Below are 22,481 nucleotides of genomic sequence, written 5' to 3'. Positions count from 1 at the left end.
AAAGATGTCACGTGAAAAAAATCTGTGGTGATTTACTGGTTGTGGTCCTATAACATAGGCATAAAACACATGTAAGTAATCAATCTAGAGAAAGCGAGCTCCAAAGAGAAGTGGCATTTGGCTTTGTTTAGCATTCACAGATTTTGTATTCTCTGATTTCTGTCCTTTAGCTCTCTAGATTATCTTTTCTTTCACATTATTTTAGCTTGTACAAGGTAGGAACCCAGACCCCAGCGTAGTGCTTTAAAACTTGACATATGTTCCCCTTTTAGGCTAGCAGTAACATTCTTGTAGAATTTGATGTCCTGAAACATACATACAGGGTCTTGATCGTGTAACTTCATTTAAGGAAGATTTTTCTCATTTACTGCTAAGGGTTCAGATTTTCTTTTATTGGTAATGTATTTATTTTCCTGAACAGTAGAAAAATTGAGTCTTGGACCATTTGACTTGTATTTTTCATATTTTAGCAGCCCAACTTAATGTGTTCATACTTGTTTTCTAAATGTAGTTTTAAAGGAATTCACCAAGATGGAGTGGATAACCTGTAATTCCTGTAGTGAATTAGAGATGTCACAATTTGTTTTCATTAATGAGGGCTGATTTAAATTACTACTGTTATTGGCCTTTGCTAGTTATGTGTTTTAAACAATTGAAAATAAATATACTTAAACTTCTCCCATGGGGGCCATTTTACAGGTTCAGCTCTATGAAGATTTTGCTAAGTCTCGTGCCAAGTGTGATGTTGATGAAACAGTTTCTTCAGCTGCACTTTCTGAAGAAACTGAAAAACCAAAGCTGAAAGCTACAGGCCATGTATTCCAGGTATAGATTACTTCCTACCTTTTTTTTTTTTTTTTTTTTTTAGATGGAGTTTCACTCTGTCGTGTAGGCTAGAGTGCAGTGGCACGATCTCAGCACACTGCAACCTCTGCCTCTTGGGTTCAAGCTATTATGCCTCAGCCTCCCGAGTAGCTGGGAGTAGAGGTGTGCGCCCACCACGCCTGGCTAATTTTTGTATTTCTAATAGAGATGGAGTTTCACTATGTTGACCAGGTTGATCTCAAACTCCTGACCTCAAGTGATCCACCTGTCTTGGCCTCCTCAAGTGGTGGGATTACAGGCATGAGCCACCGCGCCTGGCCCATTCCACTTTTTAAATGTTGAAGAATGAATTTTAATGAGGCACTTTTTATATGGAAAAATAAAATACGGATCTATGTGTATTTGTTTCAATATTATGTATATATGCTTGAAAATAAGTTAAAATACCTATTTAATATTATCTTTATATTAGTAAGCACTTTAATATTAAAATTAAATGTATAAAATGAAATATATGTTTGTATATTACCTGAAAAGAAGGGCTTTAGAATAGAGAATCTTTTGCTTTTTTATTCAGAAAATATTAGAACACCTACTACATGGCAGTAATTTTTCAGAGCTCTGGGGTTACTTAAAACAGCGGATAAATCAGACTCCTTCCCTGGTAGAGATGAAAAATACTTAGGTATATATTATGTGTAAGACAAAGCTGATAATGTGGTTATAGTGTATCAGAGTCCAGGGTAGGTTGTGGTTTCTTAATTGAGGGGCTAGGGACTGCCTCACTGAGAAGGTGACATTTGAGCAAAGATCTGAAGGAGGATTGAGGCATGCAGGTGTATGGAGGGGAAGTGATTCCAGGCAGAGGATACAAAAAGTATAGAAGTCTCAAGTCAGATCATGCCTCATATGCTTGAGAGAATAACAAAAAGAGGTGGCAAGTGTCACTTTAGTTTTCCCTCTTGAATAGTCCACCACAGAAAACCTCCTGCCAATAGATTAAGTACTGTAGTATTTTTAAAGATAGAAGAAGGAAAAGGTAGTTGTGAAGACCTAGTTTTTTGTTTTTTTTTTTAAGAGAGAGAGTCATGTTTTGTTGCCCAGGCTGGAGTGGTGGGATCATAGCTTACTGCAACCTCAAACTCCAGGGCTCAAGCGATCCTCAGCCTCAGCTTCCTGAGTAGGTAGGACTACAGGTGCACACCACCACACCTGGCTAATTAAAAAAAATTTTTTTAGTGATAAGGTCTTGCCATGTTGCCCAAGCTGGTCTTGAACTTTTGACCTCAAGTGATCATCCCTCCTCAGCCTCCTAAGTAGCTGGGATTATAGGTGCAAACCACTGCAGCTGGCCTCTCCCACTTTTTTTAATCCTAGTGCTCAGCACTGTCTTGAGCCTTGCCAATGGAACTTACTAATAAAACAACTCTGTGCCAAGGCTGAGACCCAAATCTTAAGCCAAGTAAGAGGCAGAAGAGAAAGTATGGCTGAATCAGAGAAGAGACCATATAAGGTTCTGTTTCACAAATATAACCACTTGAGACAGTCACCTAGCTCCCCTTCCCTGCTCTCCTCTCATCTGCTGAATCAGAATGTCAGGTTTATAAGGTCCTCAAGAAATTTTTTTTTTTAAAAGACCAGGTCTCGCTCTGTCACCCAAGCTGGAGTGCAGTGGCATGCTCTTGGCTCACTGCAACCTCCATCTCCAGGGTTCAAGCAATTTTCCTGCCTCCACCTCCCAAGTAGCTGGGATTACAGGCACATGCCACCTTGCCCGGCTAATTTTTGTATTTTTAGTAGAGACAAGGTTTCACCATGTTGCCCAGCTGGTCTTGAACTGCTGACCTCAGGATCCACCCACCTCAGCCTCCTAAAGTGCAGGGTGGATTATAGGGGCAAGTTACCGTGCCTGGACAGAAATTTTTTTACTCATTGAAGATTGAGCAGCTTTTGTGTCCAAAATGATGCCTGGTTCCAGAAGCATCTGTCTGCATTACTGGGTACTTTGGGAAAGGGTTTTAAAGAAAACAACTAAGATGCTCAATTTGCCATGTGAAGCTCATTGTCTGGTAGGAGAGACAAACAGTACAATTTATATGCGTTGTAAATGTCTGCATATAAACTGCACAAGAATCTCAAATGAGACATTTGAACTGGTTCTTGAAGAATGAGTAGAAGTTTGCCAAGCAAGAAGAGGAGGAAAGGCATTCTATACAGCACAGGAAATAGCATAAGGAAAGATATAGAGATAAAAAATATTTGTGATATGCAAAATTGACTCATACATACTTTTTCTTCCTCTTAAAGGCATTACAGTACTTACGTAAACTGTGCAACCATCCAGCATTAGTCTTAACTCCTCAACATCCAGAATTCAAGACCACTACCGAAAAACTGGCAGTTCAGAATTCTTCTCTACATGATATTCAGCATGCCCCTAAGCTCTCAGCTTTGAAACAAGTATGTATGTCTTTTAAGTGCCAAATGTGTGTTGCACCCCAGGAATATAAATTCTTGATAAATTTGCTTTTCTTAAAGATTACTACTGTGTTTACCATTTATTTTTAAATTTGCTTAAATTTTTGATACAGCTTTTTATAAAAATGTGGTTAAAATATATACAGCACAAAATATGCCATTTAAACAATTTTAAGTGTGTAAATCTGAGGCATTATATTTACAATGTTATATAACCATCACCATTATCTTACTTCTAAAATGTTTCCACCACCCAAACAGAAACTCTATATTCATCAAGCAATAATTCTTCATTCTCCCTTCCTCTAGCCCCTGGTGATCTCTGTTTTCTCTATGAATTTGCCTGTTCTAAATATTTCATTTAAGTGGACTCTTAAAATATTTGTCATTTGCAGTTTGTTCATTGGTCAGTTTTATGGATATACCACATTTCATTCATCCATTTATATGTCAGTGGACACTTGGGTTGTTTTCACCTTTTGGCTATTGTGAATAATGCTGCAGTGAACATTGGCTTACAAGTATCTATCTGAGTTACTCTTTTTAGTTCTTTTGGCTAGAGACTAAGGAGTGGAATAGGTAGGTCATATAGCATTTCTGTGTTTAACATTTTCAGGAACTGCCAAACTTTTTTTCACAATGACTATACCATTTTACACTCTCACCAGCAATGTACCAGGGGCTACATCTTCATATCCTTGCCAACACTTGTTAATTTCTTTTAATTATAGTCATCCTACTAGGTATGAAGTGATAACTCCTTATGGATTTGATTTGCTATTCCCTAAAGACTAATGATGTTGAGCATCTTTTCATGTGCTTATTGGACATTTCCATATCTTCTTTAGAAAAATGTGTAGTCAAGTTCTTTACCCATTTTGATCGGAGTATTTCACCTTGTTGAGTTTGAAAAGTTTTTTTGTTGTTGTTTTTTGTTTTTGAGATGGGGTCTCAGTGTGTTGCCTAGGCTGGTCTTGAACTCCTGGCCTCAAACGATTCTCCCACCTGGGCCTGCCAAAGCCCTGGGACTATAGGCATGAGCTACCACACCCTGCCGAGAAGTTCTTCGTAATTCTGGATATTAAACCCTTATCATCAGACTTATGATTTGCAGATATTTTCTCCCATTCGGGAGGTTATCTTTTTACTTTCTTGATAATGTCTTCCCTGGTTTCTGATGAGAAATCAGGTGTTAATCTTACTGAAGATCCCTTTTACGTGACCATTTGCTTTTTTCTTGCTGCTTTCAAGATTCTCTTTGTCTTTCAACAGTTTATAATGTGTGTTGATGTGGATTTCTTTATTTTACTTGGAGCTGCATACTCTTACCATTTTGCTGATGTCACCCTCTTGGTGTTGCTTTTAAAAATGAATTTTTTAAAATTCTAAGATTTCAAAAGATTAAGAGAAACAATTTCAAGCACCAAAATGTTAGCACTAATGCCATTTAGTTCTAACTACCCTTATAAATGAAGATTTTAGTGTAAAATCTAGACTTAGTAATTGTTTTAGCTTGCGGTCAGTAGTTATTCTGGCCTAAAGCTCATTGAGAACAACTAATGAGTGAAGATTTTAGATTCCACATAGGTTAGTGTGGAAAATGTTATCTAATAGTGTATCTGGCATATATATCCAAATATATATCCTTATATCACTAAACGTAAAATGGACTGTGGATTTTCACACTACAAAACTGAAGAATGATTGTTATCTTTAGATATAAGGAATGGTTTTCTTGTTTGACCAAACCTTGGTATAGGTCTTTATATAAAATGTTCATGGTTTTCCTAACATAGCTAGTGTGTTAGGTAAAGCTGTAAGATATACTTAGTCAAGGAATCCTCTAATTAGATCTATTTTCAAATAAAAATTGAATTTCATCCATATTTGAATTATACATAGGCTCTTACAGCTTCCCCCCCCCCCCCCAGCAGTTGCTGCTTAAATTGATCTCTTATTTTAGAGTATGCTTCTTGTCACCCTGACACATCTTGAATTAAGATGCTTAGGAAGTCTGCAACTTAAAGAGACCCAGATTTTTTCTGGCTGTCCTCATGGAAGACTTTTCTACTAGCCTTCTTTTCCATTTTCTTGGTTCTTTTCAGCCAGAGTGAAGGTTCTGTCTCAGAAAGGATAAATTTCTTTTTAAAATCTAAGTATGTCTGTGATGAGAAGTGTTACTTGCTTTCTAAAAATCTGTTAATAGAAACATGTTTATCAGCAAGTAGTGCTGAGAGAAGTATCTAATATTGCCAAAGCTAGAATGAAAAATTCCAGGAGGCTGTAATGATGAACTAAAACTGTAGGTGAAATTTAACGGAGATAAGCAGAGTCAGTTTTAAAACACTTAGGTGTATTTTGACTTTGTGAGCAAATATTTTATATGAGGCAAAGTTGAGTTTGATTTGATGGCAAATTCACTAAAAGAACGGTGTGAATTAGTTGCCAGTAAATAAAACTAATAGGATCTTGGCTGGGATTAATGACTATATAATGGCCAAAATGAGGGCATCGTAGTTTCACTGTATTTCATACTAGTCAGAACAAATATTGTGGTTTTTTTGTTGTTGTTGTTTTGAGACAGAGTCTCGCTCTGTTGCCCAGGCTGGAACGCAGTGGTGCGATCTCGGCTCACTACAAATTCCGCCTCCCGGGTTCACGTCATTCTCCTGCGTCAGCCTCCTGAGTAGCTGGGACTATAGGTGCCTGCCACCACGCCCGGCTGATTTTTTTTTGTATTTTTAGTAGAGACGGGGTTTCACCGTGTTAGCCAGGATGGTCTTGCTCTCCTGACCTCGTGATCCGCCCGCCTCGGCCTCCCAAAGTGCTGGGATTACAGGTGTGAGCCATCGCACCTGGCCCAAATTTTGAGTTTTATAGTTTTGACCAGTACAAGTGGAAGATCAAAATGGCAAAACATCTAGAAGCCATTTTATATGAGGAATGATTGAAAAAACTGAGGTAATTTAGCCTGTGCTGAAGTTAGGGCAAAATAAAATTGAAATGCTTTCTAGGGAGTCAGCTGACCTCTCAAACACCCATTATTAGATGTCCTTGGTAAATATTTGCTAGAGTCTAGTAATCAACTTTTCAAGGCCCTGAACTAGATCAGTCTCTCAGAGCAGACTCGGGTTATAGATTAGTGAGAATACCAGAGTATCAATTCTGCTGCCAGACAGGAATACTCATGTCAAATGGTATGTCCACATATTCAGTAGGATAGCTGCATCTGGGAAAGATTGCATTAGGAAGAATGTCTGGTAAGTATGGACTTGGAGAAGTCCTAGTTGGATATCCTTAATTTAACTGGTTATCTTTAAGGTTTTGACATTGCTGCCTTTGGAACTCAGTAATTGAGTGTGCATGACACAGACATTCTGATAAAATTTCACTCTGGAACTCTTATGGGATCTGTATAGGAAGTTGCACTTATAACACTTTTTTTTCTAATCCTATAGAGAGGGTCTTACTCTGTCACTCAGGCTGGAGTACAGTGGTGTGGTCATAACTCCAACCTCAAACTCTGGACTCAAGCAATCCTTTCACCTCAGCCTGCCAAGTAACTAGGACTACAGGTGTGCACTACCACACCTGGCTAATTTTGTTTTGTTTTTTAGAGATGGGGTCTTCCTATGTTGCCCAGGCTGGTCTGGAACTCCTGGCCTCAAGCAGTCTTCCCACATTGGCATCCCACAATGCTGGGATTATAGGCATGGGCCACTATGCCCAGCCAATATACATTATTTATACTGGGTACCACACAGTCACGTCTCTCCTGAGACACCTTAGATAGGACTTTTTAAAAGAAACAGCTTGAATAGTAATTTGTTCGCAGATTTAAGGGCAAGATGTAGGGATAATTACATCGATCAGACTTATTTATTTGGAGGAATGCCTCCCCTGTATACCATATACTACTATATAATAAAAATCTCAAACTTTAAGGGCTGTGAGGTAGAAGAGTGAGAACATGTATTCTTCCTCAAGCATTGAATTGTGACAATAGATGTGAAATGTTGTCTACCAGGGAAGATTATTAGAGATTCAGTGCCCAAAGTTTTTATTGGGGGCTGGTCACATATACTCCCTTTGCCTAGCATGGATCAAAATTCCAGACCCTCAGAAGGCAGGTTTCAGCCTAAATCGTATTATTTGCACAATAGTTTAGGCACAGTAAACTATCATTACCAGTTAGGGACTGATGGGAAGACTCCCGAAATCCAAGTTCCAAACTTCAACCATACAAAGAGGACTTTCTGAGGAAAACAATGTCCTTCTCTGTACAACACCCTAAGTGTTTTACATTGAATTTGGAGTTTGCCTGGATGGCGTTTTGGTTATCTTTCCTATCAGAGCTTTTGTTTTTTTGAGTAGCTTCTGTTAGTAGAAAGAAGAAAGCATCCTGCATGAAGATCTTAGATTGGCCTGGTGAAGTGGCTCATGCCTGTAATCCCAGCACTTTGGGAGGCCGAGGCAGATCACCTAAGGTCAGGAGTTCGAAACCAACGTGGCCAACATAGCGAAACCCCATCTCTACTAAAATTACAAAAATTTGCTGGGCGTGATGGTGGGCATCTGTAATCCCAACTACTCTGGTGGCTGAAGCAGAATATCTTGAACCCAGGAGTTGGAGGTTGCAGTGAGCCAAGATCACGCCACTGCACTCTAGCCTGGGCAATACAGGGAGACTCCATCTCCAATAAAAAAAAAAAAATCTTAGATTTTGTTTTTGCAACCTCCGCCTTCGGGGTTCCGGCAATTCTCCTGTCTCAGCCTCCCAAGTAGCTGGGACTACAGGTGTATGCCACTACACCTGGCTGTTTTGTATTTTTGGTAGAGACAGGATTTCGCCATGTTGGCCCGGTTGGTCTCGAACTCTTGACCTCAAGTGATTTGCCTGCCTTGGCCTCCCAAAGTGCTGGGATTACAGGTGTGTAAGCCACCACCACTGGCCCAGCCAGCTCTTAGATTTTGAACAGAGTTCAGTAATACCTGAAATACTATGGTTGAAGAATAGTACTATTGGGTATATGGTTTGTCAAATTGATCTAAACATGATTCTCTTGGATTTTATTCAATCATTTATTTATTGTACTTGCTGTGTGCAAGACACCGAACCACTTTAGGAATAAGTATAAATGATCTATAGCAAAGTGTGGTTTCTGCCATTAAAGATCTTGGTCTACAGATAGAGTAATAAGCTCTCTTGAAAAGAATCCAAATCTAGCTAAATGCTTCTTTTCTATAATTTTTTCTACCAAATGTTGCTACTCTGTTGTTTTCTTCATACATTATTGAATAACCCTTTATGAACCAGTTTGCCTGTGGCATCTTCTTTGTCATTACTTTCAATAAACATTTATTGAGGCTTCAGCCTCAAGGATTGAGGAAAAGGAAGGTAGGTTTGTTATTAGATAAACTTCTGGGCCGGGCGTGGTGGCTCATACCTATAATCCTTGCACTTTGGGAGGCCAAAGCAGGAGGGTCACTTGAGCTCAGGAGTTCAAGACTAGCCTGAGCAACATAGTGAGACCTTGAGTCTATAAAAAAAAAATTAAATGAAAACTTCTGAAGAGGTGATCAGGGAACTCTAAGCCTGAGCACCTCAAAAACGTTCAGTGTGCTGCAGGGTGACAGATTGCAGCCCAAAGTGCTAATCTGCTTTCCAGATTTCAGGTACATTTAACCTTTTCTTGCCACAGAGAGAAATGTCATAGTGAGATTGCTTATCTACTTTTATTGAACACTTATGTAGTTGTTGTTTTTTTTCTTCTTCTTCTTCTTCCTAAGTTGCTGTTGGACTGCGGTTTGGGAAATGGCAGTACTTCCGAGAGTGGCACAGAGTCTGTTGTGGCCCAGCACAGGATACTGATCTTCTGTCAGCTGAAAAGCATGCTTGATATAGTAGAGCATGATCTCCTCAAACCTCACTTGCCCTCTGTCACTTACTTGAGATTAGATGGCAGCATACCTCCTGGTCAGAGGCATTCCATTGTTTCCCGGTATGTGGCTTCTAAGACTCTTATTTGTAAATAAATATATTACTACTTACATAGAAGTTTGTCCTGTGAAATATTTTCATTGGCTAAGTATCTGCAAATGTGTTTTTTCAGTTGTTTAATCCACCCCAAATAAACCCTTTTATATATAGAACTACAGAAATATAATCGAATAGATTATTTGTTTAGTATATGAAAAGGTATGACTATAATAGGAAAGCACTCTGAAGAGCATGAAAGAAATTTAAGGCATCAACCAATAGTAGGGATGACTACTTCCCCCTTCCTTACCTTTTTGGGAGGATTAGGGTGAGAGGAACCAAACAAGTGACTTAGATAAAATCTCCATCCTAATTCCTGTTGGTGCACTGAAAACAAGTTGGAATCTGGCCCAACTAGGAAGCAGAACTGGTGAGTGCAGTGTTCACATGTGGTCTGCAGCCTCTACTTTAAAAAATCTCAGTGGTTGCTTTTTTAAAAATGCAGATTCCTAGGTTCTGCTTAGTCCCAAAGCTGCTGACTTCAAGAGCAGGCATTTTTAACAAGCATCCCAGCCGGGTGCGCTGACTCACGCCTGTAATCCCAGCACTTTGCGAGGCCGAGGTGGGTGGATTACTTGAGGTCAGGAGTTCAAGACCAGCCTGGCCAACATGGTGAAATCCCATCTCTACCAAAAATACAAAAATTAGCTGGGTGTGGTGGCACATGCTTGTAATCCCAGCTACTCTGGAGGCTGAGGCAGGAGAATGTCTTGAACCCGGGATGCAGAGGTTGCAGTGAGCAGAGATCGGATTGGGCCACTGCACTTCATCTTGAGCAACAGAGCAAGACTCTGTCTCAAAAAACAAGCATCCCTAAGAGATCATTAGGCACAATAAAGTTAGAGACCCCAGGAAAGGACTTTGGAGGCGGACAGGCTCAGGTTTGACTGCTGACTCTGCTATTTAAGCAGTGTTCTCTTGGGCCTGTTTATCATTCACAGAGCCTCAGTCTAAAATAGGGATATTGGTAATAATACCCTTATAGAGCTATGGTAACAATGAAAATAATGCATATAATGCATATAAAATACAAAGCCTATTGCTTGACTCGTAGTAAGGATAATAAATCGTAGCTTGATAGCTGCATCTTTAATGTTAGTTTGTTCTTTTTCCTAGAAGTTACTAGATATCCTTTGTCAGTGTCTTCTAGGATTAGTATAATAGTAGCAACCCTAACACTCTCACCTTCTCTCTTCCCTGAATGAAAGTCTAGCCTGTTCTCATACTTCTGTCTGTCCCCATACTTTAAAGGTTCATAGTTGGGTTTATCTTAATTGTAATTAACATTTAATTATATTTTTGCAAGTTAGTCCTTAACTGATGTTACTAAATTCAGTGCAGTTTGCCTTATTTTGTATTTATGAAATTCCTGACTAGCTTTAGAATGCTCTCTTTTGCTAAAAACGTTATACATGTTGGGAGGATATTTTTCTCAGATGATCACATAAGTATCCCTATTGTGGATTTTTAAAGCAGCATTTTCATTTGTGCTCTTTAATTTTTATTTAACAGTTTCTGTTATAGGACTTAGGAATGGACTAATTTTGTTTTTGTTATCTATACCTTTAGGTTTAATAATGACCCATCTATAGACGTTCTGTTACTTACCACTCACGTTGGTGGCCTGGGACTTAATTTGACAGGCGCCGACACGGTAGTCTTTGTGGAGCATGACTGGAATCCTATGCGAGATCTACAAGCCATGGACCGGGCCCATCGCATTGGGCAGGTAAAAGTCAATTTTACCTCACAGATGTTAACCTGTGCATGAAAATATACTCCCCCCAAAAGATGGGAAACCTTGGTTTAGTTCTTGCTCTGGTGTTAACATACATGTGTTATGATCTTGGACAGATCACTTAACTTTTCTGTGGCATCACTTCCTCATGCATTAAATGAGTGCTAGCACTAAGAAAACCTGGATCACTGTTCATCCCTAATATTCTGTGATTGCTGCACACATTTTGAGCTCATGTGGCCAGACAAAAATCCAACCCTAATTAGGTAGTAGAAAATAGTACAAGTCTAAAGACACTCTGACTTGTTGGAACCTCAAAGCTTAATATGTGTTACCGTTGTTTAACTGTTTTTCTTATCCAGAAACGTGTGGTTAACGTATACCGATTGATAACCAGAGGAACATTGGAAGAAAAAATAATGGGGTTGCAGAAATTCAAGATGAACATAGCGAATACCGTTATTAGCCAAGAGAATTCTAGTTTGCAGAGCATGGGGACTGATCAGCTTCTTGATCTGTTTACTCTTGATAAGGTAAAGAAACAACTTGTTGTATCTTTAATGAGTCACAAGCTTCCTGTGACTGCTAAGTTGAAAGTATTAAAGGAGCAGCAAAATGCATTCACTTTAGTATCCATGAGATCACCACTGGAGGGAATTTTTGGTGCCCAGATAAACTCTGCAGCATACTAGGGAATGTGTGAAGTTTTGATTTTTTTTTTTTTTTTCATTGATGTCTTCAATGTCTTGCCTCAGTTTCTTTCCTTAGTCCTTTTCTGCTAAAGCACAGCTTATCACTGGAGTCAGTAAGACTAATGGATGAGAGTTCTTGGCCCTGCCTCCTGTTAACCTTAGGCAGATTATCTGAGCTTCTATAACTATTTTACTACATGGTTGTGAGGTAAGATAATATATGTAAGCAGTCAGAAAGGATATCTAGTGGAGATTCTCAATAAATAATAGCCATTATTATTGCAGATGATGGAACTAATACATCAGATAACAATCTATAATCAAAAGGATGCACAACTTGGAAATATTAGTGAGTCTAATATTGTAAAACCAATATAGTTGGATTTAAAGTCCTACATAGGTTCAGAAAATCCACTGCATACTTAGTATAAAATTATGGTGTGAAATAGCCTTATATGATGAAATTAAAACTAGCTGTAATAACAGAAGTGTACTTTCAAGTAAGAGAAAATCGTTCTGCCATATTATGTATATGTTAAACCACATTTGAAATATGTCTAGTTTGGGGTGCTACATTTTAAATGATAACAAATTAGGTCCCCGGTGGCCAGAATGGAGGCAGGTTCTTCAATCATGTCATATTGAAAGTCAAGATAAAGTTGAAAGAATGAGACATGTTTAACATAGAAAAAAGAAGGCTCAAAGAAACATGCATAGCTGTCTTCAAATAGCTTTTATTCTGTTTGAAGGAATATTCTTATGGGTGACTTTCAGTGAGTAGAACTGGGCTCAGAGGGATGTTTTAGGGAAATGGCCTATTGCCATAAAAGGCACTATTTAGACAATTGGCAGAATTTGAAAACAGACTATATATTAGAACATTTTAATATCAGTGTTAGGTTTCCTTAATCTGATCTTTATATGGTTATGTAAGAGAATATTCTTGTTCTTAGGAATATATGCCAGTTCCTCTCAAAGGATAAAAGGACATGATGTCTACAACTTTCTCGCAAATTGTTAAGGGAAAAACCTGATATCTAACTATATTTCTGACATCCATATATACATACACATATATAAATGGGGAGAGAGATTGATAAAGCAAATAAGTTCTTTGATATGTTCTTATAATTCTTCCATAATTTTGAAGTTCTTTCCAAATAAGAAACTGACAAATAAATATGTTTGGAGATCATGAATTTCCCCATCACTTAAAGTACTCAATTCTGTTGAATAATTGTAGTATTAGAAACAAGTGTGATTTTAAAGAAAAATACAATTTGTGAAGTTAACCTCTCTTTATTTTTTTTGCCAATTTTTCTTAAGGATGGCAAAGCAGAAAAAGCTGACACCTCTACTTCTGGGAAAGCAAGTATGAAATCAATTCTTGAAAACCTGAGTGATCTTTGGGATCAAGAGCAGTATGATTCAGAGTACAGCCTGGAAAATTTTATGCATTCTCTCAAGTAACTATCAAATATTGTAAATGCAATTGCTGCTAGTTCAGTTATATTTCTGCTGATATTCAGCAAATTTCTAAGTTTATGGTGAACTTTTAACTCAATGTGTAAATAGATCTGGAGAATATTCAGCATAATGCTGGCTCTTGTTTCACTGGGGGAAACAAGTTATTCTCAAATATTTGCACTGTATTAAATTTAAATGTTAATGTGAAATGGTTTAAATTTTACATGCTGAAAAGCTGCAGAGCAGAGGAACCAAACCAGGTTTATTTGTGCTACCAGGAGGTGTTCTTACTGGGAACAGGCCTCCTATCTTTAGTCACATTGTACAGGATGATATCCATGAGTACTTTAGTGTTTGTGTATGTTTTTTCTTTTAAATAGAACTTGTTTTTATAATTGATTTAAAATAGGGCTTTTTTTCTATAAAAGCCTTAATGAGCCATAATTTTAAGAATATAAGAATAATGACTATGATATTGGTCAGTCTTAGAACATAAAAATGTCAGACAATGAATTTAATCGGGCCCTTGGTGGAAACATTTATATATTTAATGCAGATGCATAGTGTTTTTCAAATCTTTAACATCATTTTTTCAACTTTTAAGATATAATATCAACTATCCTAAATACAGGTAATGGTATATTTAAGGCTACCATAACATCCTATTTAGAGGGTGGTTTTTTTTAATTTATCTAATGGCTACAGTATAGCCAGATTCAAATAACATATGTACTCAATAGGTTTCAATCATATAAATAATATATTTTTTGTAACTATGAACATATACAGTTTTCCAGAAGTAGATTTTACACTGTTTAGAATTCCAACACCTATGGTGGAAAGACTGTTTATTGTAGTAATGCATGCTGAAGCATAAAAGGGAGAGATAATTTCTTTATATACACAAACATACATGAATATGCATATCTATATGCATAGATGTACCTATCCTGCACCTACAAAGGTGCCTGACATTGGCACTAAAATCATGTAGTTATACTGGGCAGCAATAATAATTGGGCATGAGGCTGATTACTCAATGGTGAGGGTAGGTATATGTAGATAGATGTGCATGTATGTGTTTGTATATATAATTTTATAAGTTTCACACATAAATTAATACATGCCTGTGTGCATACATATGTATGGGATATATTTGTATATATATGTACAGATAATAAACATCCCCAAGGTTTGTGGCTGGCCATACACATAGGCATCAGTTTAACAACCATCAGACCTCAGCTGTACAATAACAGGTGTTTTGTTTAATTAAAATTATACTGTTCTGCAGCATTTAGACATTTGTCACATTTCATTAGCTTTGACAACCATACTGTAACATTAAACCTAGCATTCCACAAGAGAATAAATATAAGATTGAAACTGTAAAATATATGCAACTGTGTGTTATTTGTAGGAAATGGTCACTAGAAGGAACAAAAGATTATTCAGGTGTACAAGTTTTTTTTCATTGTTTAGGATTTTAACTCAAAACTTTATGTAGAAGAACATTTCAGTATATTTGAGTTGAATATTTTTTTATTAACTATTTATTTGCTAGTTCCATAAACCAGCTCTTTAACATAGCTCATAGTAATTGATATTTTCTAAGAATAAGTACAGAGCGATATATATTATTAAAGGGCTATGAAGGGGCAAAAGAAATCACACCACAAAAATTAGTACTTTTTCCCAATTTGAAATATCAGAGCTAGAAGTCAGATATTTAGGCTGTTTAAACTTTCTAAGAGTTTAATCAAAAAGTATGTATTTCTAGAAGGATGACTAGGAAAATGATGTGTGGTTGCTTCTGAATGGGAAACAGGAGTCAGGGCTGACAGGAAAACTTAGAATGGCTGTAACATTTTTAAAATAATCTTTTGAGTTGTGAAATAGTAAATCACACATTCCAACTTTTCCATAGAAAGGAAAACACGTAAACAGGTAAGAACTAAGTATTCTCAATTAAATGACCCAGTCATTGTAGTACATCTTAAGAATAATGAAGAGATGTGGAGAATTGAACTGAGTAATGAATGATATTAAAGAACTGTCAATTTTATGGATGTGATGATTTGGTAGTTGTTTTTTTCAGTGTATGGGTGTGGGAAATAAAACAAGCCTGATTGATAGAATGTTAACTATTTTAAACTGGGAATTGGGTTCATAGATATCCATTGTACTATTTCCCTTGGTTTTTGTGTGTTTATGATAGGAAATAGCAAACTTAAAAATATAGATTCAGAGATTATTAGGCTTATTATTTGGGTTTCTTGTAGGAAAATCTTAACATTTGGGGGCCTGGGTATAATTTTTGTTTCATATATACACTCATATATATGCTTATTGTATATGCTTATTTATTCTAGAAACATTTCTCCAAAAAATATTCTAGTGAAAGGGTAAAAGTCTTTGATGTTGGGACTGATTGAACTGGTATAGCATTATTCCTTCTGGATGATTTATATAAACTTATTCAAAAGTAAATATTCCTCTGAAGCTATTTGAGAATGTGATCACTTAGAGACAAAAGTGGAACTCGAACATAATAGAAATTATAGAAAAGTAACAAGCACTCCATCACACATATGTTCTAAATATTTAATCCCAATAGGATCTTCTACCTCCTACAGACCTCCCATGCTGGCGCCAGTGGAGTCTAAAGTGAAATTGGGCTGGGCACGGTGGCTTATGCCTATGGGAGGCCAAGGCAGGAGGATCACTTGAGCCCAGGAGTTCAAGACCAACCTGGGCAACATAGCGAGATCCTGTCTCTACAAAAAATAAAAAAAATAGCCAGGCACAGTGGCATGCTTTTCTAGTCCCAGCTACTCAGGAAGCTAGCCGAGTTTGAGGTCGCAGTGAGCTACAACTTCACCACTGTGTTCTAGCTGGGTGACAGGGCAAGACCCTGTCTCAAAAATAATAATGTGAAATTGATAGCAGGTACACCTGTTGTCAGATGCCAGAGGACTTAAGATGAATCAATAAAACAAAAACTTGAGTTATATCAATTAATAGAAAAATGTTTCCTATTTATACACAGCATTTTCTTTCTTTTCTTTTCTTTTTTTTTTTTTTGTGATGGATTTTCTTGTCGCCCAGGCTGGAGTGCAGTGGTGCCATCTTGGCTCACTGCAACTTCTGCCTCCAGGGTTGAAGCCATTCTCCTGCCCCAGCCCTCCCGAGTAGCTGGGACTACAGGTGCCCGCCACCACGCCCAACTGATTTTTGTATTTTTAGTAGAGACGGGGTTTCGCTATGTTGGCCAGGCTGGTCTTGAACTCCTGACCTCAGGTGATCCACCCGCCTTGGCCTCCCAAAGTGTTGGGATTACAGGCATGAGCCACCATGCCCGGCCTATACACAGCACTTTCAACCACCATCTGTAAGGAGATACAAAGTGCCTCCTGCTTCAAGAGAGGGTTCCTATGAGTCTATAATAAATTCACTAAAACCAGTGAAGTTCTGTTAAATATAGGGGCTGAGATCCTAATTTCCATGTAGAGACAAGAGAATTAGTCCCCTCCATAAATCTGCAAAGAGATCACGTATTCAAGTAGGAATAGATCCGGGAGCACACACACACAGTTATCTATATGAAATCAGAATCCCCGGCCTTTACGACGGGTTTAAGTGTAATGTCTGGGTTTATGCTAAGTGTTTTATACTGTAAGAACCACAAGTCAAGAAAATAAAATCAATCCTGGCACCCCAGCAGAAACAAATACAAAAACTGCCCTTTAGGGAGAGTTTCTAATAGGGTCCTATAGGATTATCATAGAAGGAAATATTAAGCCTACATACATACCATCTACAGGAGGAAAAGTCAGCAGATACAAGTAGAATTAATTCTTTAAGAAGTGCAAATAAATCATAAAACAGGAAAATACTATGAAAGATTAGACATTTGAAAACCAATAAATGAGAAATAGTTCTGAATGCATTTTACACACAGTTGAAGAGAGAATTTGTGAACTGGAATGTTGAACAAGAGAATCTTGTTAGGAGGTCCAGAAGGAAAGGGAGATCATGGGAACAGAGACAAGTCACTCTTAGGACTATTTTTTATATGCCCCTGCATCTAATCCATCAGCAGTTTCTACCATCTCTAGCTACAAAATATATTTCAAATGTCTTCACCTGTCTTCATCTCCACTGCTACCACCGTAGTTCTGTGATACCCTAACGTGTTAACCTGATTGACTCTCTCTTAGCCTGACGATTCCATTTGGCTCCTTCATTTGCTAAACACATTAAGGGCTCCTTACCCACCCGCTTCCTCAAGGACTTAACTTGTGCAAGCTGACTCCCAGCACATCAAAGAGTGCAGTTAACTGATAAGTTAACAGTAGTGGCAAGCTATGTCCACAGTTCCCAGGAATTCACTCTGGTGATAGTACTCTAAAGCTCCCGTGTTTGTGTCTGGCAGATAACACCTAGAGCCCCCACACCTATCACCTTGTGATGAATTTAAAGCCCCTGCACTTGGAACTGTTTGTTTTCCTGTAACCATTTGTCTTTTTAACTTTTTTACCTGTTTTACTTCTGTAAGATTGCTACATCTAGAGTCTACCTCCCCTCTCTAAGCCAGAGTATGAAGGAAAATCTAGCACCTTCTTCAAGGCTGAGAGAATTTTGAGCGCTAGCCATCTCTGGGTCATTGGCTAATAAAGGACTCCTGAATTGGTCTCAAAGTGTGGCGTTTCTCTGTAACTTGCTTGGTTACAACAGTTCCCACCACCACCTTGCCTCTCCTAGACTACTGTTGTCTTACTGGTCTTCCTACTTGCCGAATCCTCCAGTGTCGTCTTGTCATCCTCAGACCAAAACAGAATTCCTTACTATCAGCCCTACAAGTTGTGGCCCTTGCCCATCCCTCTGACTTTGTCTCCTGTCATATCCAACTATGTTTACCTCCAATCAAGTCAGTATGCCCTGCTTGCTATGCCTCAACATAAAACTACATGTGTTTCCATCTTAGTTTTGATTCTCATACAGCTGGGTAAATTGTATGTATCATGGGGGAGATGGGGAAGACTGAAAAGGGAGTAAATTGCAGGTGGGTGGAGGTGGAAAGTAGGAAGTCAAGAATTCTGTTTTTTTCATGTTAAATTTGAGGTGCCTGTTAGATGTATCAAAGTAAGGATACAGAGTAGGCAGGCAGATACAGGAGTCTGGAACTCAAAGGAAAGGTCAAGACTGGAGAGAGAAATTTAGAAGACAGTATTTTAAGGTATGGGTCTGCATGAGAGCTCCTGGGGTTTACTTATATAATGGAATCCTATAGAGCAGTAAGAAGTCAATGAGTAATAAAACATTGTTGAATCTCCAAACAGCAGTGAGTTTTTAAAAAGTATACTTTGAGTCCATTTAGATGAAGATCAAAAACAAAATATTGTTTATGGCTATATAAAAACACAGTCACACATTTGGTTATTTCACATTTTAAGAATAAAAATTGTCAGTCATATTAACATTTACTGATTGTTTCCTACTATGTACTAAACACACTGGGAGAAACTCAAAGACCAGTGAGGAAGGAGGATACTGCAGCCAACAGTTGGCATTGTTACATTAGTTTTAGAAAAGTAGCCTTCAGGCAAAAAGTATTACTTGGAGTAAAGAGGGTATCTCCTAAAGATATTCAGGCCCAGACGTAGTGGCTCACACCTGTAATCCCAGCACTTTGGGGGGCCGAGGCCGGCAGAACACCTGAGGTCAGGAGTTTGAGAACGGCCTGGCCAACATTACAAAACCCCGTCTCTACTAAAAATACAAAAAAAAAAAAATTAGCTGGGCATGGTGCTGCAAACCTGTAGTCCCCAGACACTTGAGAGGCTGAGACAGGAGAATCGCTTGAACCTGGAAGGCGGAGGCTGCAGTAAGCCAAGATCGCGCCACTGCACTCCAGCCCGGGTTACAGAGTGAGACTCAGTCTCAGAAACAACAATAACAAAAAACATACATCCAAAAAAAAAAAAAAAAAAAGATTCGGTTAACCAGGAGAATAAAGCAATTCTAAGTTGATACGCACTTCAAAAACATGAAGCAAACATGGACAAAACCACAAAAAGAAATGGACAAGTCCAAGGTCATAGTGGGATTTTAACACACCTCTCTCAATAAAACAAGAAGAAAACATGCAATAAGATAGAGACAATTTTAGTACAGTGAACAAGTGTGATTTGACTCATATGTATACTCACATATATAGGTGTGTGTATGTGTGTGTGTGTGTATAGAGACAGAAAGAGATACTTTTTTTGTTTTTGAGATGGAGTTTCGCTCTTGTTGCCCAGGCTGGAGTGCAGTGGTGCAATCTTGGCTCACTACTACCTCCACCTCCTGGGTTTAAGTGATTCTTCTGCCTCAGCCTCCCAAGTAGCTGGGATTACAAGAATGCACCACCATGCCTGGCTAATTTTTTGTATTTAGTAGAGATGGGGTTTCACCGTATTGGTCAGTCTGGTCTTGAACTCCTGACCTCAGGTGATCCACTCGCCTCAGCCTCCCAAAGTGCTGGGATTATAGGTGTGAGCCATTGCGCCCAGTTGAAAGAAACTTAACAACTTCAGAATACAATCTACATTCTTTGGAAGCTCATGTGGAACAAGGACCCAAAGTGACCATTATGCTGAGCCATAACTTCTGGCAGATTTCAAGAAATTGAAATCATACATACTGTCCTCTTTCTCTGCTCCTATTCGACAATATACCTTAGATCCTAGCCAGTGTGGTAACACAGTAAAAATAGGAAGACAATACAGATGAGAAAGAAAGCAAGCTTGCTTTATTCACAAACAACATGAGTGGGTGGAAAATCCCAAGAATCTACCAAAAAAAAGCTACTAGAATTAAGTGATTTAGCAAGCAACAAAATCCAGGAAATAGATGAAAGTTTTACAAAATATGTAAAAGGTCTGCTGAAAACTATACAACAGATAAATCAAAAAGGCCTTCAAAAATAGATGTACCATGTTCATGGAACACTTAGAAGTGGTTAAGGTAATTTTATTTTTTTTACTTCAATTAAAAAAGAGATTGAAAAAACTGCTAACAAAAAGAAAGCTGGGATAGCTCAAAGAATTCCTAACAAAATTATTAAAGAGGGGCATTGTATAATAAAGGGACCAATTCTCCATGAAAATAACAATTTTTAATGTGTACACACATTTTAATGTGTAACAACAGCATCCAAATATGTGAGGTAAAAACGGATAGAACTGCAAGGAGAAATAAATCTGCTATAATAGTTAGAGGCTTCACACATTTCTCTCAATAAATGACAGATCTAACAGGCAGAAAATCCTAAGGATTTTCTGAACAATAGTCAACAGAAGAGTAAACATACTTCTCAAGCTGACATGGAGCATTGACCAAAGTAGACCATATTCTGGGCCATCACACCTCAACAAACTTAAGTACGCTCTTAGACACAATGGGATTAAACTACAAATCAATTAACAGAAAGATAGCCAGATAATCTCCAAATATTTGGGAGTTTAACACGTGGGTCAAAGAAAAAATCTCAAGAGAAATTAAAAATATTTTGAAGACAGTGAAAATACAACTTGATAGGATGTGGTAAAAGCACTTGAGAGAAATTTATAGCATTGAATGCAGTTAGTAATGAAGAAAGATCTAAAATCTAAGCTTTCACTTTAGGAAATTAGAGAAAGAAGAGTAATGTAAAACTAATGCAAACAGGAGAAAAATAAAAATTAGAGCACAAAAAAATCATTGAAAATAGGAAAGAGAAAAATCAATAAACAATAAATCTCTGACCAGGCTAACAAAAAAGAGAGAAGACATTGCTCATGTCAGAGAGGCCATCCCTATTGAGAACACGGGCATTAAAAAGATAATAAAGGGGCCGGGCGCAGTGGCTCAAGCCTGTAATCCCAGCACTTTGGGAGGCCGAGACAGGCGGATCACGAGGTCAGGAGATCGAGACCATCCTGGCTAACCCGGTGAAACCCCGTCTCTACTAAAAAATACAAAAAAAAAAAAAAAAAAAAATAGCCAGGCGAGGTGGCGAGCGCCTGTAGTCCCAGCTACTCGGGAGGCTGAGGCAGGAGAATGGCATAAATCCGGGAGGCGGAGCCTGCAGTGAGCTGAGATCCGCCACTGCACTCCAGCCTGGGCGACAGAGCGAGACTCTGTCTCAAAAAAAAAAAAAAAAAAGATAATAAAGGAATATGATTAACAACTCTCTGCCCACAAACTTCATAACAGATGAAACGGATCAGTTCCTTGAAAGGCACAATCTACTAAAATCCACACAAGGAGAAATAGATAATCTGAATAGGCCCATATCTACTAAAGAAATTGAATCAATAGTTTTCTGAAACAGAAAACTCCAGACTGAGATGTTTTTACTTATGAATTCTACCAAGTATCTAAAGAAGAAATGATATCAATTCTCTATAGTGTCTTCCAGAAGGTAGACGCCAAAGGAATTCTTCCCCTGCTCATTGTATGAGGACAGCAATACAGAAGCATCTCCCTCACCACCAATCCACGGTTGCTGTTTCCTTCTTTTTTTTTTTTTTTTCCTGAGACAGAGTCTCACTCTGTCGCCCAGGCTGGAGTGCAGTGGCACAATCTTGGCTCACTGCAACCTCCACCTCCCGGGTTCAAGTGTTTCTCCTGCCTCAGCCCCCCAAGTACCTGGGATTACAGGTGTGCACCCACCATGCCTGGCTAATTTTTGTATTTTGTAATTTTGTATTTTTAATTTTTGAAGTGACAGGGTTTCACCATGTCGGCCAGGCTGGTCTTGAACTCCTGACCTCAGGTGACCCACCTGCCTTGGTCTCCCAAAGTACTGGGTTTACAGGCATGAGCCACCATTCCCGGCCTCCTCTTGTTCAGTTACCTGTGGTAAATTGTGGTGTGAAAGTATTAAATAGAAAGTTGCAGAAATAAACAATTTGTAAGTTTAAGCATCGTGCTGGGTAACGTCATGAAATCTTTTGCCATTCTGCTCCGTTTCACCTGGGTGTGAATAATCTTGTCTACCCTGTATACATTACCACCCATGGTCACTGATACTGTCTGCTCCTGACATCCAGCCATCAACATCATTACAGCTTGATGATCCAGGATCACCTGAAGCAAATGATCCCCCTGAGGTATTAATATCATCACGTCAAAGTGGCCTAAGGCTACCTCACAATGCCCGCACCATTCACCTCACTTCCCCTCGTTGAATTTTATCATTGCATCATCACAA

At 38.4% G+C, this 22,481-nt stretch overlaps 1 protein-coding gene across 6 annotated transcripts in view; it reads left to right on the top strand.

Moving 5' to 3' along the window:
• Positions 1-21,267, top strand: part of LOC105480330 (B-TFIID TATA-box binding protein associated factor 1) — a 113,057-nt gene extending 91,790 nt beyond the window's left edge. For all 6 annotated transcript variants that reach the window (XM_071069494.1, XM_011739004.2, XM_011739045.3 and 3 more), the window contains 6 exons: positions 700-825; positions 3,133-3,285; positions 9,094-9,305; positions 10,913-11,072; positions 11,444-11,614; positions 13,100-21,267. In XM_071069494.1, coding sequence (XP_070925595.1) covers positions 700-825; positions 3,133-3,285; positions 9,094-9,305; positions 10,913-11,072; positions 11,444-11,614; positions 13,100-13,243 — 966 coding nt within the window. In that variant the 3' untranslated portion in view covers positions 13,244-21,267. The remainder of the gene's footprint in view (positions 1-699; positions 826-3,132; positions 3,286-9,093; positions 9,306-10,912; positions 11,073-11,443; positions 11,615-13,099) is intronic.
• The last annotated feature ends 1,214 nt before the right edge of the window (positions 21,268-22,481 follow it).

Source organism: Macaca nemestrina, chromosome 9 (assembly GCF_043159975.1).
Source record: "Macaca nemestrina isolate mMacNem1 chromosome 9, mMacNem.hap1, whole genome shotgun sequence".
Taxonomy (NCBI): Eukaryota; Metazoa; Chordata; class Mammalia; order Primates; family Cercopithecidae; genus Macaca; species Macaca nemestrina.
Note: the sequence above shows the minus strand (reverse complement) of the source record. Positions and strands in the feature narration are given on the sequence as shown.